The following is a 16300-nucleotide window of genomic DNA, read 5'->3' as shown; positions in this document are numbered from 1 at the left end:
TTATTAGTGTTTTATTTATATAACAAATGAATATTTATATAACAAATATATAACAATTTTTTAAATTATGTATGTATGCATATATATATATATATATATATATATATATATACACACACACACACATGCATATCATATAGTATATATATCATATGTTACAATGCTACAATATTGCCTCAGTTCACTCATGCTGCTTTGATAACATCTCCAACACCTCATCAAACACAGAGATGATGGATGATGTGTCAGATGTAGCATTGACCCACCCGCCCTCTCAAGTTCAAATGCACCCCCAGCTGCAGACAGCTTAAAGTCTGAATTTAAATTCAGATGACACGTTTCGTTAGATCTGTCAAACAGGGCCGATCTTTTTTAAGGGGAACTCTCAGTGGTGGCATGACTGATCTAACGTCATACACACTAATAGACAGATAACGTAATCTCGGAAGAAAAGGAAAATTGTCTGAGATAGGCATGCCAATACTGCCTCCATCTTTTGGGCACTAACAAACACATACTCCAAAAGGCTATTAATACAACTCATATCAAATTGCAGTTGTTTTTGGGACTGCAGCCCTGCTAATAGAAGAAATTTGGAATTCCTGGCCATTGGACATCTCACAGGTGCATACTATCATTTTCCTAAATTTGCAGTCAAATTTGTCCTTAAATTTGTTTAGCAAAAACTTAACTGCATTTAGGCATGTGGACATGGTCCAGAAGACCTGCTGAAGTTCAAACCAAACATAAGAATGAGGAAGAAAGGTGGTTTAAGTGACTTTGAAGGTGGCATGGTTGTTGGTGCCAGATGGGTGATTTGAGTATTTCAGAAATTGAATTTTGCTGCAGAGCCATCTCTAGGGTTTACAGAGAATGGTCCGAAAAAGAAAAAAATATCCTGTCAGTGGCAGTTCACTGGTTTATGCCAGAGGTCAGAGGACAATGGCCAGACTGCTTCAAGCTAACAGAAAGGCAACATTAACTCAAATAACCGTTCAAATAAACACTTGTTACCACGAAGCTTTGCATAAGAGGATCTCCAAAGTCCAAGTCTGGTAATGGTGGTGTGGGGGGACATTTTCTTGGCACACTTTGGATCCTTTAGTACCAAGTGAGCGTCATTTAAATGCCACAGCCTATCATGAATGTGCAACCAACAAATCAACAGCAACTGTGTGACGCTATCATGTCAACATGAACTAAAATATCTGACAAATATTTCCTGCACCTTGGTGAATCTATGCCATGAAGGTTTGCAAAGGTCTGCGGGTACTAGTAAAGTGTACCTAATAAAGTGGCCTTTGAGTACACGTGTCTACTGATGCTTCTGTTGCATTTGTAAACGCCTACAAAATAACTTGACTATATTACACAAATACAACATAAATAAAGGCCCACTAAGAATAAACCCAAACAGTTGAATTTTTATATCTTATTATAGATATTAGTTTTAGATTGATTCTGGAGGATTTTTAGTCTGCTTTACATTAAAGTTGCTTTACCTTCCGCAACTTACCCTCTGATTTCTCTTCCTTTTGTCTCCATCTATTGGGCTCCGTGAGCAACTTCTCCAAAACTGGCTATCACTTAATGGTTTTTGGCCTCGTTTAATTGAGGAAAAGCTGTAGTTTTCTAGCAGTAAAAGAAATAGAGACAAAAACATTAAAAATGTGTTCGCCGGGTGCTGTTTTTGTTAATATATTTTTGGTTTATCAACTGTTTGTTTTCGGAGTTGTCCGTCCGGCATAACAGTCCGACTGGAAACACGGGTTGTGTCTAGTAGGGAAGCTTCTACCCGGTTGTTGACGTGCATCTGGTCTTTGTTTGCATCGTAATCTAAACGTAAATAGAGCTGATTTGTTTGTTTACAGATGGACAGTGTGCCATGCCTTCGTGTGCCTCAGTGTCAGGCTCAGAAGCTCAGGTAATCCACGATTTGGTCATTGCTATCAACGGCAGCTAGCAATTAGCATTAGATCAAAAGGAGCTGATTGATTTGAACAAACAGCCTGTTTGAAATAACTTTGACATTATATTTAACATGCATTTTATTTCACAGGAGGTCACTACAGTCCAAAGGGGCTCTGGACCTGAGTTTGAGTTTAGTGAAAGACTCAGATGGGACAGTCCTCCTGCCCATTTTAGCATCCTGTTTGTCCCAGCTCGATCTTCAGTCTTTCAGGACCACTGTGGCTTCAGATGATGATTTTGAAGTAGTTTGGAGTAAGGTAATTAAAGCTGAACGAATTATTATTAACAGCAAGCTTTAAAATGTAATAGCTGATTTTTTTTTTTTCTGTGAATATTTTCATTTCTGCCCTGCTTTCATCACAGTCTGCACTGCAGTCAAAAAAAGAGAAAGGAAGGGCGAGTAGTAGTAAACTGGAGAAAGTCCTCCAGGAGCTGTTGGAGTCTCATGGTGAAAGATGGACAGAAGAGCTGAAGAGAGACATCCCTCGCAGTTTCCAGCGACATGGAGACCTAGTCCTGCTGGGAGACACTTGTTTTGTTCTGCCATTATGGGAAAACATGGGTAGCTACTGATCTCAAACTGCACCACGTTTTACTTTACCGCTAAATGTACAGAATAATTCATGAGGAGGCTCACTGGCTACTTTTTAACTCATTTAGATCAACAGCTTTGGAGCACAGTGGCCAGAGGACTGGGAGCAAAGCGCCTAGCAAAGATCAGGAGGATTTCAAGAGATGGATTTAGATCTCCTGAGGTGACGATGCTGCTAGGAGCGCACAGCTGGGTCAAACATGTAGACAATGGCATTAGGTAATAATCAGTCATAGATTTCAGCACTTGGGGACATGCTTATTAGACTAAAATGTGTGTGAAAATGTGTGCTTCACATTTGTTTCAGTTATGAGTTCGATGTTACCAAGTGCATGTTCTCGGCTGGAAACATAACAGAGAAGCTCCGGGTGGCTGGATTTGACTGCAGAGGGGAGACTGTAGTGGATTTATATGCAGGTAATAAAACTGGAAAATATATTATACGATTGCAATAAAAGGAATCTGTGGTAAATGTAACTTTTTGAAGGTTAAAAGGACCCATTTTAGTAGATATGAAATAAAGTTACTGACTGATGTCGTTTCCTTGAATTCTGAATCAAATGGAGGTGCAGCTGAGTTCACTGCTCATGTACTATTGCTCTTACAGCTGTGTGCTACCTAAAAACAACCAAATTATGATGCATATTGTTGTTTAATTTTCCCATTTGTGCCTTACTTCAGGTATTGGATACTTCACTCTCCCATATCTGGTGCATGCAAAGGCCAGTCACGTTCATGCTTGTGAGTGGAACCCCAACGCTGTCGAAGCTCTAAAGAAAAACCTCGAGGCAAACGGAGTGTCTGACCGCTGCACGATTCACCAAGGAGATAATCGCCAAGTAAAGTTCATCGATTCGTTATATCTTATGCCGCATGTGGTGTTTATATACTACAGTTTTAGATTGGTCCCTTGGGAAATGATTATTTCATCAGAGAAAGTCCACCTCTAATAAAAACTATATCTATTTTAACTATGAGATAGATTTCTCAGGACTGTGCGCCGTACCTACACCCTTACAAATCAAATCAAATCAAATCACTTTTATTGTCACATCACATGTGCAGGCACACTGGCACAGCACATGCGAGTGAAATTCTTGTGTGCGAGCCCCACAAGCAACAGAGATGTGCAAACACAACAACACAAACGAGCAAAATACAAGAATGGCCGACCTGAAACTAATAAATATATATATTACTTACCCTTAATTAAGAAGCCAAGTATCAGCCAGGCACTGCTAATTAAATCCTCTTGATTAAATGATCATCAGCAAGTTTCTGTTTCGTTTGAGTTTTTACCATTATTATAAAAATGTAATTGCCTTTTATTCCGCTTTAAGAAAAAAAGATACGCTATACAGGTTTTTGTAATCACCTCTTTTTGTCTAACTTTTGTTTTTCCAGCTCCAGCTGTGTGGCGTCGCCGACCGAGTGAACCTGGGTCTCATACCGAGCTCTGAGGACGGCTGGTCTGTCGCCTGTCGACTGCTCAGGAGAGCAACAGGAGGCGTTTTACATATACACCAGAACGTTACCTCGCCAGTACAGCACAGTACAGCCGGCGATGCCCCCCAGAAGGTTTCTGGGAAAAAAGCAGACAGAGAGGTGTGGCAGGCCTGGGCCGAAGACACGGCAAAGCACTTCGCTTCTCTTTTAAAGGACTTCACTGGTACACAGTGGACAACAAACATCCAGCACATCGAGCACGTTAAGTCATATGCACCTCATGTTCACCATGTCGTGCTGGACTTGGAGTGCAGGCCTTCCTGAGAAAGTAATCATCACAAACACTAAACAGACACTGTGGTGTTAAACAAACAGACGTTTCTAACCAAACCCTACACAAGCTGGTTTAATCATTTGTCAGGCTGTGACAAACCAACCGCAACCATTATTTATCCAGAGGCCTGCACTACAAAGCAGGATTTGTGGCTTAGCAACGTAACTTTGGGGTTAACCCTGGGTCTCCAGTCTTGCAAAGGTGGTTCAGTTCTTACTCTGGGTGCGTTGCCAGGGTAACTTATGCTGCTGACCTTACCTTGTGGAAAAGCCCATGGACTCATGGACGTGCGCAGGTAGAAGGAAGGTCTAGTTTTTGTCTTTCCTCATTGAGCACGATTAAGAAATGTAGATGCTCAGGAGAAACTGTAGTCATATGTTTTTGTTTCTGTTAGCTGAAAGCAGTTCTAAAGCGTTTTTTCTAATCCTTAATATTGTAATATAATCCTAGAACAGAGCAACAAAGCTTTGTACTTGATAAGCTCACATAAGTTACAGGTTTAAATTGAATATGTTTGTGTAAGTTCTCAGTCATCCAGGACATGGTAGTCTTGAGTGCTTAGAAAGGAAACAACTGGGCGTCTTTAGGTTCATCAATACCGTTTGTCTCTCATCCAGGAAGCACCTTTAGTTCTAAAACAACTGCTATAGAATCCCAGGTATTTAACCCCTAGTTAGGATTATCCCCTTGGAGGTGGTCCTGAGAATCCTTGACCCAATCATGTGAAAAAGGGCCTGACTCACTGGGGCCAAAGTGTGAAAGACGCTGTCCCACTTAACTGTCACGTGAGCTACTGAGGTCACCTCAGACAATTTGTGAGTGGGGGTTGAAGCATCTGGGAACGGATCTCAAGATGCATTTTAGGTGGTTCTAGGTTTGTTGACAGTGGATGTAGATGCCTCCTTTAACACTGCGATCTTTAAAAGACTGTCCTTTTTCCTTTAGGTGCAGATGTGCTGAGTTCTGATGAGGTGGCGCCATGCATTTGTGTAGTGATGAAAATGTCTGGGCACTAAGAAATCTATCTGCCTTCTTTTTAAACGCTCAAGGGTTTAAATTGAATTTATTTTTTTTTTGGTTTCACATGTTGAGTTTATAACCACCTTCGTAGGTTCACCTCATCTTGTGGCTAATGTATGGAGATGTGAACTTGCTTTGAACGTAGTACAGGCCTCAGGTTTCCTGCCTCACTTTTGTGCAAGGGACTTATGACCGGCGCTGGAAATTCCTCGTTCATGGGAATTAGTTGCAATCCCCAATCCCTTTCACGAGTGCACCAGAGTCACAGTGTTACCAGCGAGCAGCTAAACAGTCAGGCTGTGCCTTGCTCAAGAGCAGCTCATTGTTGTGTTGTACTATTTCTCAGGTGTGTTTGATTACTAGTACCGTTGAGGGTGGCTGCATTGGAAAGCAAATACACTGTTATTCTGCATTAGTCATAAATCTGCCATGATTGAAGAACCACAACCCTCCTTGTTGTTGTTGTTTTGTTTGCTTTAAAGGGGGAATGTTTTACTACCATGACCTATATGCATGACATATTAAAGGAAAAGCCTGAATAAATGTCTGCAGAATGCAGTTTTCATACATTGAGAAGTTATGTGAATCATATGATTTGGCTTTTTGCAGGCACGTGGTCTGAATCCAGTTAAGTTGATACGAGAGATTTGAACCTTAATTGGGGAATATGTTCAGCACGGATGGATGGGTCCATCCTCCCTGGAGAAATCAATGCCCTGGAGCAATGAAGCTAATCTGGCTTGTGGTGCTCAAATGTGTCATTTATCCTTCTTTATCTGTCTGTTTCATCCTATTTCTCTTTATTTATGTATTTAAATGTGTTAATAATATTGAAGCACTTGACATGTATCAAAGTCATGGTCTAGTTAGAATAGCAAGGTAGCATAGCTTGTTTTAATCCTATAGATTTATTAGGTTTGCCTTAGATTGAGGTCACTACCACCGCCCAGTTATCAAACAGACATGAAAACAAACAGAACATTACATGTACTGAAAAACGTATTAACCTAAATAATAGTTTATGCAGGGATAAGTGGTGATAAATTCAATCTTATAATCAAAAATGCGTTTACTAAGTAAACATTTTTTGGGCTTTTACAGTAAAATAAGACATGAAACAACAGGAAGGGGAGGGGTTTTCTTCCAAAAAGGACTTTGAAAGTTGTTTTTTTTATTTTATTTAAACGACATGTGTTTCAGGCTTAAAAGCTGCTGTCATTTTTTAAAACTCAGAAATCATCTTCTTTATGCTCTGCTCTCTTATGGCTGTGCCCTAACAACAAATAATAGCCCGGTATTACAACTATGTGTAACTATCTGCTCTGCTTCTCTCTCTCTCGTTTGCATATTGAATTTCACACATTTACGTGCAAATTTTTTTTATTCCAAATGCAAAATGAAAAGCGCATATGCATGCACTTTCTTTGTTCCAAGTTTCCAAGGATTAGAAAAAAAACAGCTTGGGGGGAGAAAGGAAACCAAGATATGGGCGAGATTTTCCACACCCAGCCCTCCTCCGGTAAATAGAGCAAAGGAAAAGCACCTGTCATGGAAAATGTGGAGAGAGAGAGGCGCTCCTGAGCGTCTCCTGCGAACTTTACTTATCTTCCGCCACAAAATCAGCAATTAAGGAGACTCGGGCACGGTTGTGTTTTAACCACGAAGCAGAGTACAGCTGTGTGTACCTACCCGGTGGTGTGATTGTGAGCGCGCGGTGAGCTCGCGTGCTGCTGGTGTCACTTTTGCCTGTCTTTTCTCTCGGGAGTGACTTGCGAGTCGTATAGTGGCTGTTCTCCGTGGACTTCTACCAACAGGTGTGTTTAATTTCCTTTAATGAGTCCGAGCCTTTTTTTAAATTGTTTTTATTTAGTAAAATTCGCAGCAGTTGTAACGTGTAGAGTTTACAGACCGGTCTGTGCAGCAGGAAAAAGGGAAGTCTCAGGCGGTCTTTTGATGTAACGTTAGCGTTAATTGGACTTTCCGATAAGGCGCAGTTAGCGACTCATAGTCGAGTTCTTTTTAACTCTTCCAGTCTGTATTTAAATCTGTCAGCGTTGTTTATTGTTTTTAATGCTTTTACCTCCTTTATGTTTACGATTGGTAAAGAATTACGTGCCTCACTAACTCGGAGTATTGACCGTTTCCTTGAAGCTTATTCTCTCACTAAGTTGCCCTGCAGGTATTCTTCAACCCCTCGTATCATAATAACAGGCTCCAGGCATTCAAACAATGAGGAAGAAGTTATCACGTTTTCCATGCGTGCTTAGAAACGGGAGCTTTCTCACAGCTTGCCTCATTTTGCTCCTGCCTAAATCACCCTGCGGGGAGTTTAAATGGAACATAAAGTTTCAGATGGGGACATGACAGATGACAAGGCTGATGCTGGGTTTAAATTAATGTTTCAGCTCCTGAACTCCACCCTGCTCTCTGTATCCTTAGAGGGTGGGAACCATGCACTGTAGCCAAGTTCATGTTGTCTTTTGCTTTCACCAGGGCAGAGGCTTTCTGTGGGATTTTAAAATCCTCTCACATCCTGGTTCTTCTTTAGGTCATTTCAGCCAGAAACTTCCAGAGTCGTCTCTTGAAATAGAAAGCATTCCTGGTTGTTTTATCAGTATTCCCACCAGGCAAGCTTTGCTGTTGATGTTGGCATGAGATTTAAATAATCCAACGAGAAATCTCCAGCTGAGTTATGCAGGATGGCATACTGGTAACAGCAACTTCCCTGTATGGAAGCCAACAGGAAGAAGGAAAGGTCACTCAGTCGTCTCCCAGTTATTTGATTAAAACCACATAAACACAACTGTTTCTGTCTGGCTGTATTGTCGTCACAGGGAATCGAGTCACTAAGTTCCTGTTTTCACTCAAGGGCTCTGGTGAGCTTGCATTACAGGAGATCATAGGAAAGCGGGTTGTCCTGTAGTAAAGTCAAGCATTAGTTGGAAGGTTTAATTTAAAAAAACACTTTTTGCATAAACGCTCAACTCCTGATGTTCTTGCTTTGTCCTCAGTGACATCTCAATGTAAAAGTGACTCGATTGAGCCAGTTCACCTGCACTAAGGGTTCTTGGATACAGACACCATGCCAGAGGCTGTTGACATGATAAACCTGGGCTTCCTGTCTGAATCCGAGCGGGAGCTGATCCTGGAGGTGCTGCGACGAGATGAGAAGCTGAGACAGGCTGAGGACCAGCGTGTGCGGTGAGAAGAGGCTCCTAATTTTTCCACACCTGTCAGTTAGTCACTTGTTATTTAGTTGTTAGAAGTACCAAAATCAACTCATATCTGCCGCTTATTTATTTATTTTTTTACTGCACTTCTATTCTGTTTTATTTTTATCCATTTTTACTTCACAAAAGTATTCCCATGCGTTATATTCAACTTTTCAGATAGTATTTTAATTATTTAGAAATTTGCCCAGTTGGCATTTGATACTTGTAGGGACTTGATATTTATTGTCAGGGTTCAACTAAGAGCTGGATGATAGTAGCTTAATCCAGTTAAAGTAATATTGGCGTGGTGGCTTTGTGGTTTTCATAGATAAAAATAATAGACAAAAATAGGAGAACAAAAGATATAGATATTGTAATCTGATTTTTTTTTTTTAAAGAAAAAAACAAAACAAAAACACTGTCAGTGTCACTGTTGTTAATGTGTTGGCTCTAGATACTTATTGCTGTCTCTTACAGTATTAGATGCATCTGGATTCATTGTTTGACTGTTGCTGATTGTTTTGTTTTTATTAGAATTCCATTTAGTTTTAACAAAATGCACATCTATTCAAAATATCAACGCTGCAAAAAGAAATGTAATGACAAAACTAATACAATAAAATAACAATAGCAATCAAAAACTGTAATGTGTCAGTTGCAACTGGATTAAAATTCCACAGATATTGCTTTAGTCGCTTTCTGAATGAGCCTCTGTTTTCATCTATTTAATATTGTTTGGAAACCTTGCCCATAGGTCCCCCGTCTTGCATCATTATGAAGAAAACACTATGAAATGTACTTGCAATGTAGTGCTTTTCCACACTTACTGTTCACTCAGAGTGCTTAAAACTAAAAATATATTTGTAGAGAACTTCATTCTATACGTGGAAAGCATTTTATCTAACATCAGCTGATTTCGAATCGCCAGTTAACCAAATGTGCATGTCTTTGGACTCTGAAAGGAAGTCGAACTACCTCGAGTAACCCATGCAGACATGGGGAGAACATGCAAACTCCCTCAAAGTAGGGACCCTGTTACCATGAGGCAACAGTGCACTGTGCAGTGCTAGATATCATTAAGTCGTTCTGGAGCTATTGGCGCTTGACGAGCATCTTGAAAAGTATCTGAGACTGCTCACTTTTACTTCAACTCATATTTATCCATAGAGCACCAAATCACAGCAAGAGTCACCTCAAGGCACTTTTGCACTGTAAAGAGAAAAGAAGACCACAAATTTAGATGAGCTCCTATGAGCAAGCACTTGGTGACAGTGGGAAGAAAAAATCTCTCTTTAAACAGGACAAAACCTCCAGCAGGACACAGGGAGGGGCAGCCACCTACCATGACCCGGTTGTGAGGAAGGGGAGAAAGACAAACGTAAAACACTCTGTGGAAGAGAGCCAGAGATTATTAATGACTAATAAATACAAAGTGGTGTACATACGAACAGAGTGAAGAGGTGTGTGGAAGAAACACTCGGTGCATCATATGAAGCATGGAGTGTTTCTACTTCAAAGCTCCTTCTTTATAAAAGGAAAAAACAACAAAACTTTGCACTTATATTAAAGTATGATCTACATTAGCATTGATGTGGTCACCAGGACATTTTAAAAACTGCAACTGTATAAAATTAGCAGTCAAAAGAACCTGAAGAAGCTAAAGCTCCGGCAATACATACAGTATATAGACCACTTAATTATTGTTTATCTTTAAAAAATGCATGCATGTTCTGTTTGATGCAAGTGTTGTTGCAGTTTAAGTTCTTCTGTTAAAGAAAAAGAACTTAAAGCCTCGTCTGACTGTGCACTTTGGAAGCAGGCGAAGTCGTGCCAGAAACCTCTGCCGAGATTTCAGTGCAGGATTGTTAGACTGAGGACTCGGCTATAGAGAACTGAGGCCAATATTTTGACTGTATTGAGACACATTCAGTATTTTGCTAAGATGTTTAATTTCTAGTGTTTATAATGTTCAGGCTTCATTGCTTAAGTTTATTCTGTAATTTAAGATATTTAAGCCTTTTAGGCATTTGTCCTGCTTTTGTAAATCTTTTCTGTTGTTGTACACTGTAAGTCGTAAACATGTGTTGGGGTGGGTTGTACATGTACAGATTAGAAATTTGTTCAAAACTGACAATTTACCAAATTGTCAGTTTTGCTTAATGCAGACGAATTTAATCCACCTGCCCTCTGAAGTTAACATATTTTGCTGAAGTGAAGTATTGCAGTAAAGTCTAATCTTGTTATCAGCAACAATGTCTCATTTTATTTGCACAAGTATTTAAAAAAATTAAACAACATTCCGCCCAAGTTCTTTAATGCACAAGACAAATTTACACTAGAAGCTGAGTAACAAAGACACTGTACATATTATTTTAATTTCATAATTCTTGTCTCGCACTATTACTTCTTTATATCAGGCTTTGCAGTAATTGAGTAATATTTATGGACTACACCTTGATAATGACCACAAGTTCTGAAATAAAATTATACTTTAACATTTAGAAAAAGTATATGTTTAAAAACTTACTTCATGTACTGTTTGTTTTTGGGTTGTTGGGTTTTGTTTTGTTCTTTTAAAGAAATCCAGCAAAATGTTTACTTTGCCATATGACTGTTTAAGTGAAACTGACTATGTGGCATTTGTGTGGCGTGTTTGGCTCAGGAAGTTGAAGACAGAGCTGCTGGATGTTAAGAGGAAAGGGGCCAAACGTGCCAGTGAAAAATACAGTCAGCATAGTTGTGGCCGATGCCTGGAGCCTTTGAGCCGACTGACTGTTTTTTCCAGCCAGTGTAAGATGTGCAATCACATCGTATGTCGCAACTGCCGGATGGTCCTGCCCGATGGATCCTGGCTGTGCAACGTGTGTGCCAAAGAATCGTAAGAAACGTTTTAAATTAAACAAATATTGTATCTTCAAAGAACAGGGTGTGTGGGGTTAGGTTGATGTTTTATATTTGAGAGATTTCCATCAAAGCCCAAGTAAGATTCCCATTCGTGCTTCTGAATATTTAAATACTTAAGCAGCCATTTCTCAAAGCAAAACTGCCTTGACAATTTTCAGCTGTAGATTTTCTTCCACATTTTGCACACAAATGAATATTTTTAGGACGATGTATAAGATTGGTTCAGAATAATTTAAGGTGCCCATTGTGGCTGAAAAGAAATATTTCAAACCTTGTCCAAAATCCTTACCAACTTTGAGAGCAGGTTGTGTAGTTTTGAATGCAAATACTGACCAGAAAATTATAATGGTAATTTTTTAATCGCGTATTAAAGCAATTAAAACTCTATTGTCATTTTTCTCTTTGGTGATTTGAAGGGTAAAAGATTTTTATTGATATTTTTATTTAAATTGGCGAAACCAGTTTTTCCTGGTTAAGCCAATTCTTGAGTATGATAGCCCACTGAGCTTTAAAGTCTGCATTGCCTCAGAAATATGTGGCCTTTCAATTCATTTCTGCCCATTAATTAGCTCAGTTATGAATATAGCTCATCATTGATGCAGGTTTGCAGTGGCTTACAAAGATGCTATAGGATTGGTCCTTCAGGTTTCCAGGTGACACAGTGCCAGTCAGCTGTTTGTCTTCTTGGGTGTTCCTACATGTCAGGCACTTCTATGATACATGAACATTTTTGTGTAACTTGGATAAGTCAGCGGACAGCATCTGGGAGGTTTTGACTAGCCACTGGAAGAGCTGCTTTTGCTATTCATCCAAGTTCAACAGACACATGAATTGCTCTGTCACGTGAAGTGACAGCGCATGAATTGCTTTTGAGACTAATGATGATTTGCTAGGTTTTATTTTGCATTGTGTATAATACAAAGTGCCCCCAGCAGCCTAAACCTGTAACAGAATTACAAAATTATGGTTCAGGTTCATCTGATCTGGCTCTAAATATGAGCTTTATCAAAAAGTTGTAAACTGATCTTAAAAGTAGAGAGGGTGTTTCCTGAAGATGAACTGAGATCTGGTTCCAAAGGAGAAGGGATTGGTACCTGAAGTAAGCCTGCAGTCTGAGTTGTTTATAGGGATAATGTGATACTAAGAGGTCTTTAAGATGTGATGGGACCTGACAAAGGAGAAATATGATCTCTCCTTCTAGCTCCTGTTAGTGCTTGTTGTGGTGTTTTTGGACCAAAGGCTTTCTATGAGCTTTTAGAATAACCTGATAATAGGTAATTACAATAGTCCAACTCTGGAGTAACAGAGTAATTGGATGTTATTATGTCATTTTTGGCCGTACTGAACCGATGAAAGAAGGCAGTCCTAAAGCTTTGTTTTATGTGTGCGTTAAAGGACATCCTGGTGAAAAATGACTCTAAACTTTCTCACAATATTATTGGTGCCATCCAGACAGAGTATCTGGTTTAACCCATTTGTTTTAGATTTTTACTTTATTTGTCAATACAGTAGTAATAAATAACCAAATATTTGTATGAAAAATCACTGTTGGTCTTGCAAACCACATCTGTTGATGATCAGCTATGCAGTGTGAAATGTATCTCACCACTCATCTCTTCCTCTCCTCGTTGTCTTGCAACATTTTTTTGGCATTAACAGAAACATCAATGAAAACCCAGAACTGCTTGTTTTCAGGATAATCACTATATATGTCGTGTTCTGCGCTCTCACATATTGGTCACATACTGCTCACACCTTGTTGGATAACCATTAACAAATCTGTTAGTTAACTTATGAATATTTATATGGGATTCTAGTGATGTCAAGAAAAGGACGGGTGACTGGTTCTACAATCAGCGGGTCAACCGTTTCTCTACAACACCTGGGCATGACCTAGTGAGAGTCTCCCTGAGAAAGAAGCAGCCATGTGAGTACAGTTAACAGGAAGTAGAACTGTTGAGCTAGTTATGTAAACATCAGCCGGCCTGCAGTCAGAGCAGTGACGTTACAGTTCACTTTTTTTTTTTTTCTTGTTTGTTTTTTGTTCTGTGTTTATAGCGAAGAAACGAGAGACAGCAGGTGAAGTCCTGTTGAGTAGTTCTGAAATAAATTCAGGTCCTCCTAAGTATCCCTCTCTGACGAAGCAGAAACTTCAGATGGTCGACAACAGGTGTGCTGTCACTCTTAACATCAGTTTTGTCTGGTTTTAAAAATGTTCATTAAGCCACTTCTCAAACTCGCATTTTTGTTGACAGTAATTCAAGCAGTTATACTGGATCCATCACTTCAAGGGCATCATTGGAATCAAAGGAGGAGGAAGAATTAAAGGTCCAATCAAACTCAAATCGCAGTGACACGGAGTCTGTAGAAAGTTCCAGTATAGCCAGCGTTAAAACTGAGACGGAGTCTGGCCGTGTGACCCCCGAGCCTGAGCAACCAAGGTAAACCCAGGTGTAGCTGTTCAAATAGCAATTTTTGAGACCGACATTTAGCTCTCTTCTACATGGTGTTTAGCTCCTAATTGAGTATTTAGTCGGACACCGTTAAGATCAAAGTGGGGTCTGATCATAAGAAAAGTTGAAAAACGCAGACTGTATTTTTAAACTAACAGATAATGATATTTATGTGACAGCGTTATGAGAAAGTAGAGCAGTTACAGCCATTTTAACCTACATTTGATTGTTATTAAGCCTGTAATGTTTGTGTACTAAAAAAGAACTTATTACAATGTAAATATTCTCAAAAGTTCAGTGATGTTGCAGTATAGTAAAGCAGCATATTTAATTTCCTATATTTACCTAGTTGTTAATCATTTCTAAGTTGTGTTGGTACACAAACTATTGCAAAGTAAGGCCCTAGTATGTCTAAACAAAGTTTCCATCATATCTGACCTTGGACTTCACACTTCTTCGTGTTACTGTCAGTATAATTATGTGTTGATTTGTGCTATATCCTTAGAAATGGGATCATGAACAGCATAATATCCCATCTAAATTAGGAAGCCCAGCTGGGGGCTTGTTTCTAATGCAGTTTTCAGTTTGTATGCTAAGTAGGGTCACAGGCCTCAAATATCCACCAAAGTAGTTTTAATTAAAGTGCTCTCCCATTCTCGATTTCAGAACTGAGGTCACACAACTGAAATGAAACGCAAATCTGAGGCTAATGGGACTTCTTTACAAAACTAAAAGTTTTTATTTGTATATTAGAACAAAAAAGGTCTTTATTGTAGTTGTTAAACGTCTGTTTCTTTTGCCAACCAGGAAGGAGAACAGCTTTGTTCGAACCAGCCCAGTAGGATCCAGTAATTCCAGTCTGACTGTCTCCATCAAAGCAGATACTGTCAGCAGTGAAACCACCAACGCAGAGATCAACACTGTAAGATAGTTTTCATTGTTTGAAATATTTTCGCCACCTTCTCTGACCGCATCTTGTTTCTGGTCACTTTAGGCCCCAGAAGTAAAATCCTCCACTGTAAACCCAGAGCTGGATGTTGATAGACTCTTTAAGAAGAGCATCAAGCGAGGCACAAAACCTGCAGGTTTGTATTGTCTGTTAACATGTGCAGTGTTGTTCCCCGTAATCACAACAAAAATGTGTTTTTTCTGTATTTATTATATGTATTTATTTGCTGGTGTGTTCATTAGAGTATGCATCAACACTGGACCTGCGTAATGAACGTGACACATCAGAGGCATCACTGGGCAAAAGGAGCAGATCTGTACCAGGCTTGGATATACAGGCGAGTGTGTGTGTAGCTGCTTAGATTTTATAATGTCACATTAAAGTTAATTACCAAGGATAACATTGTTTCCATCAATGTAGCTATGTGAAAGAATCATCAAAAACGGATCCTGCAACCATTTTATTGCCTTTTTTTTTTTAATCCCCAGTGCTACCTTTCCAGTTTCAGAGGATGTTTAAGTATGTCTAAGGATGATTTTTGACAGCAGAGGTGATGACAAGGGCAGAAGAAGTGACATTCTGGGCTGTTAGATTTGATCAAAAGTAGTTGTTCTCGTGGTGGATATCAACAGCATTCAAGCCAGATTAACTTTCACAAGGTTGAGTGGCAAAGGCAGGCGAGAGGTGGCATTCTGTTATTTTAAAAGAGCAATAACTGGGAACATTTTCAAAGACGGTCCCTCCAGATGAAATCTTGTCTGTCTGTTAAGTGATGGAGGCGGTTGTGTAATAACTTGCATAAAGGTGGTGGTTGGGCATGCAACAGGAGGCTAACCCCTGGGCCTCTCACGTCTACATTGCTAGACACTCACTTTGTGAAGTGAGTGAAAATTGGAAAGCTAGAGAAACTGTTGGGCACGCCCTTCATCCATCATTGGAGATCTTTTTTGCTGGAAAAGTGCATTATGTTAGCAAAATCCAGGTCAATCCATTTGGTGATCAATAAATTTTGATACGTTCTGCCCTTTAAATTAAAATGCCATTGGTTTGATCGGTAATTTGGTGGGTATTTAGTCAATAGCTAAACGGTTATTAAATCAACTTTTATTTTTCTGAAAACCTCATATCTTTTTGAAACTAGATGATTCTGCTGGGTCTCAAAGTCTGTGTGTGTATGATAAACTTGCTAAGTGTGTATTGTGGTGCCGCAGGAAGATGAAGAAGAGGAAGAAGATATCGACAGCTTGGTTAGCTTTCATAGAAGAACGATGAACTCAAATTCCTCCAGCCTGCGTGGCTCAAAGGTAAAGTAATGACAGCTCTCAGAACTCACATTAGGTCTCTCAAGTAGTTTTTGAAGTGCAGCTCATTACGTGTCTCATAACAGAGCTGATACTTGCTTATCTGAACAAGGATCTT

The 16300-nt window shown here is 39.5% G+C and overlaps 3 protein-coding genes across 8 annotated transcripts in view; 2 read left to right on the top strand and 1 right to left on the bottom strand.

The window, feature by feature from the left end:
- Positions 1 to 1654, bottom strand: part of zdhhc9 (zinc finger DHHC-type palmitoyltransferase 9) — a 31607-nt gene extending 29953 nt beyond the window's left edge. The window contains exon 1 of the mRNA XM_040016654.1: positions 1517 to 1654. Within this exon, the coding sequence (XP_039872588.1) occupies positions 1517 to 1545 (29 nt within the window). The 5' untranslated portion in view covers positions 1546 to 1654. The remainder of the gene's footprint in view (positions 1 to 1516) is intronic.
- A 103-nt stretch (positions 1655 to 1757) lies between these two features.
- On the top strand, positions 1758 to 6653 carry trmt12 (tRNA methyltransferase 12 homolog). 2 transcript variants are annotated; one of them, XM_040016650.1, is made up of 8 exons: positions 1758 to 1924; positions 2060 to 2228; positions 2335 to 2533; positions 2632 to 2782; positions 2871 to 2980; positions 3245 to 3402; positions 3968 to 4337; positions 5289 to 6653. In XM_040016650.1, the coding sequence occupies exons 1-7, from the start codon at positions 1872 to 1874 to the stop codon at positions 4331 to 4333; spliced, it is 1206 nt and encodes a 401-aa protein (XP_039872584.1). In that variant the 5' UTR covers positions 1758 to 1871; the 3' UTR covers positions 4334 to 4337; positions 5289 to 6653. The 2 variants fall into 2 exon arrangements, with proteins under 2 accessions (XP_039872584.1, XP_039872583.1); XM_040016649.1 differs by having other exon boundaries at positions 3968 to 6653.
- A 317-nt stretch (positions 6654 to 6970) lies between these two features.
- The window catches only part of sytl4 (synaptotagmin-like 4), a 15813-nt gene continuing 6483 nt past the window's right edge, over positions 6971 to 16300 (top strand). The window contains exons 1-10 of one of the 5 annotated variants that reach the window (XM_040016642.1): positions 6972 to 7177; positions 8375 to 8564; positions 11238 to 11453; positions 13297 to 13406; positions 13538 to 13649; positions 13735 to 13920; positions 14740 to 14854; positions 14927 to 15017; positions 15124 to 15218; positions 16093 to 16185. In XM_040016642.1, coding sequence (XP_039872576.1) covers positions 8446 to 8564; positions 11238 to 11453; positions 13297 to 13406; positions 13538 to 13649; positions 13735 to 13920; positions 14740 to 14854; positions 14927 to 15017; positions 15124 to 15218; positions 16093 to 16185 — 1137 coding nt within the window. In that variant the 5' untranslated portion in view covers positions 6972 to 7177; positions 8375 to 8445. The other 4 variants (XM_040016643.1, XM_040016645.1, XM_040016644.1 and 1 more) reach the window with 4 other exon arrangements.

The sequence above is a fragment of the Simochromis diagramma genome, unplaced genomic scaffold (genome assembly GCF_900408965.1).
Source record: "Simochromis diagramma unplaced genomic scaffold, fSimDia1.1 OVJJ01000685.1, whole genome shotgun sequence".
NCBI lineage: Eukaryota > Metazoa > Chordata > Actinopteri > Cichliformes > Cichlidae > Simochromis > Simochromis diagramma.
Note: the sequence above shows the minus strand (reverse complement) of the source record. Positions and strands in the feature narration are given on the sequence as shown.

Excerpts from the sequence above, each read along its gene's own strand:
- trmt12 (XM_040016650.1), top strand. The coding sequence starts at position 1,872 with ATGGACAGTGTGCCATGCCTTCGTGTGCCTCAGTGTCAGGCTCAGAAG. Across the intron at positions 1,925-2,059 it reads TGTCAGGCTCAGAAGCTCAG|GAGGTCACTACAGTCCAAAG; the intron begins GTAATCCACGAT and ends TTTATTTCACAG. Across the intron at positions 2,981-3,244 it reads TGTAGTGGATTTATATGCAG|GTATTGGATACTTCACTCTC; the intron begins GTAATAAAACTG and ends GCCTTACTTCAG.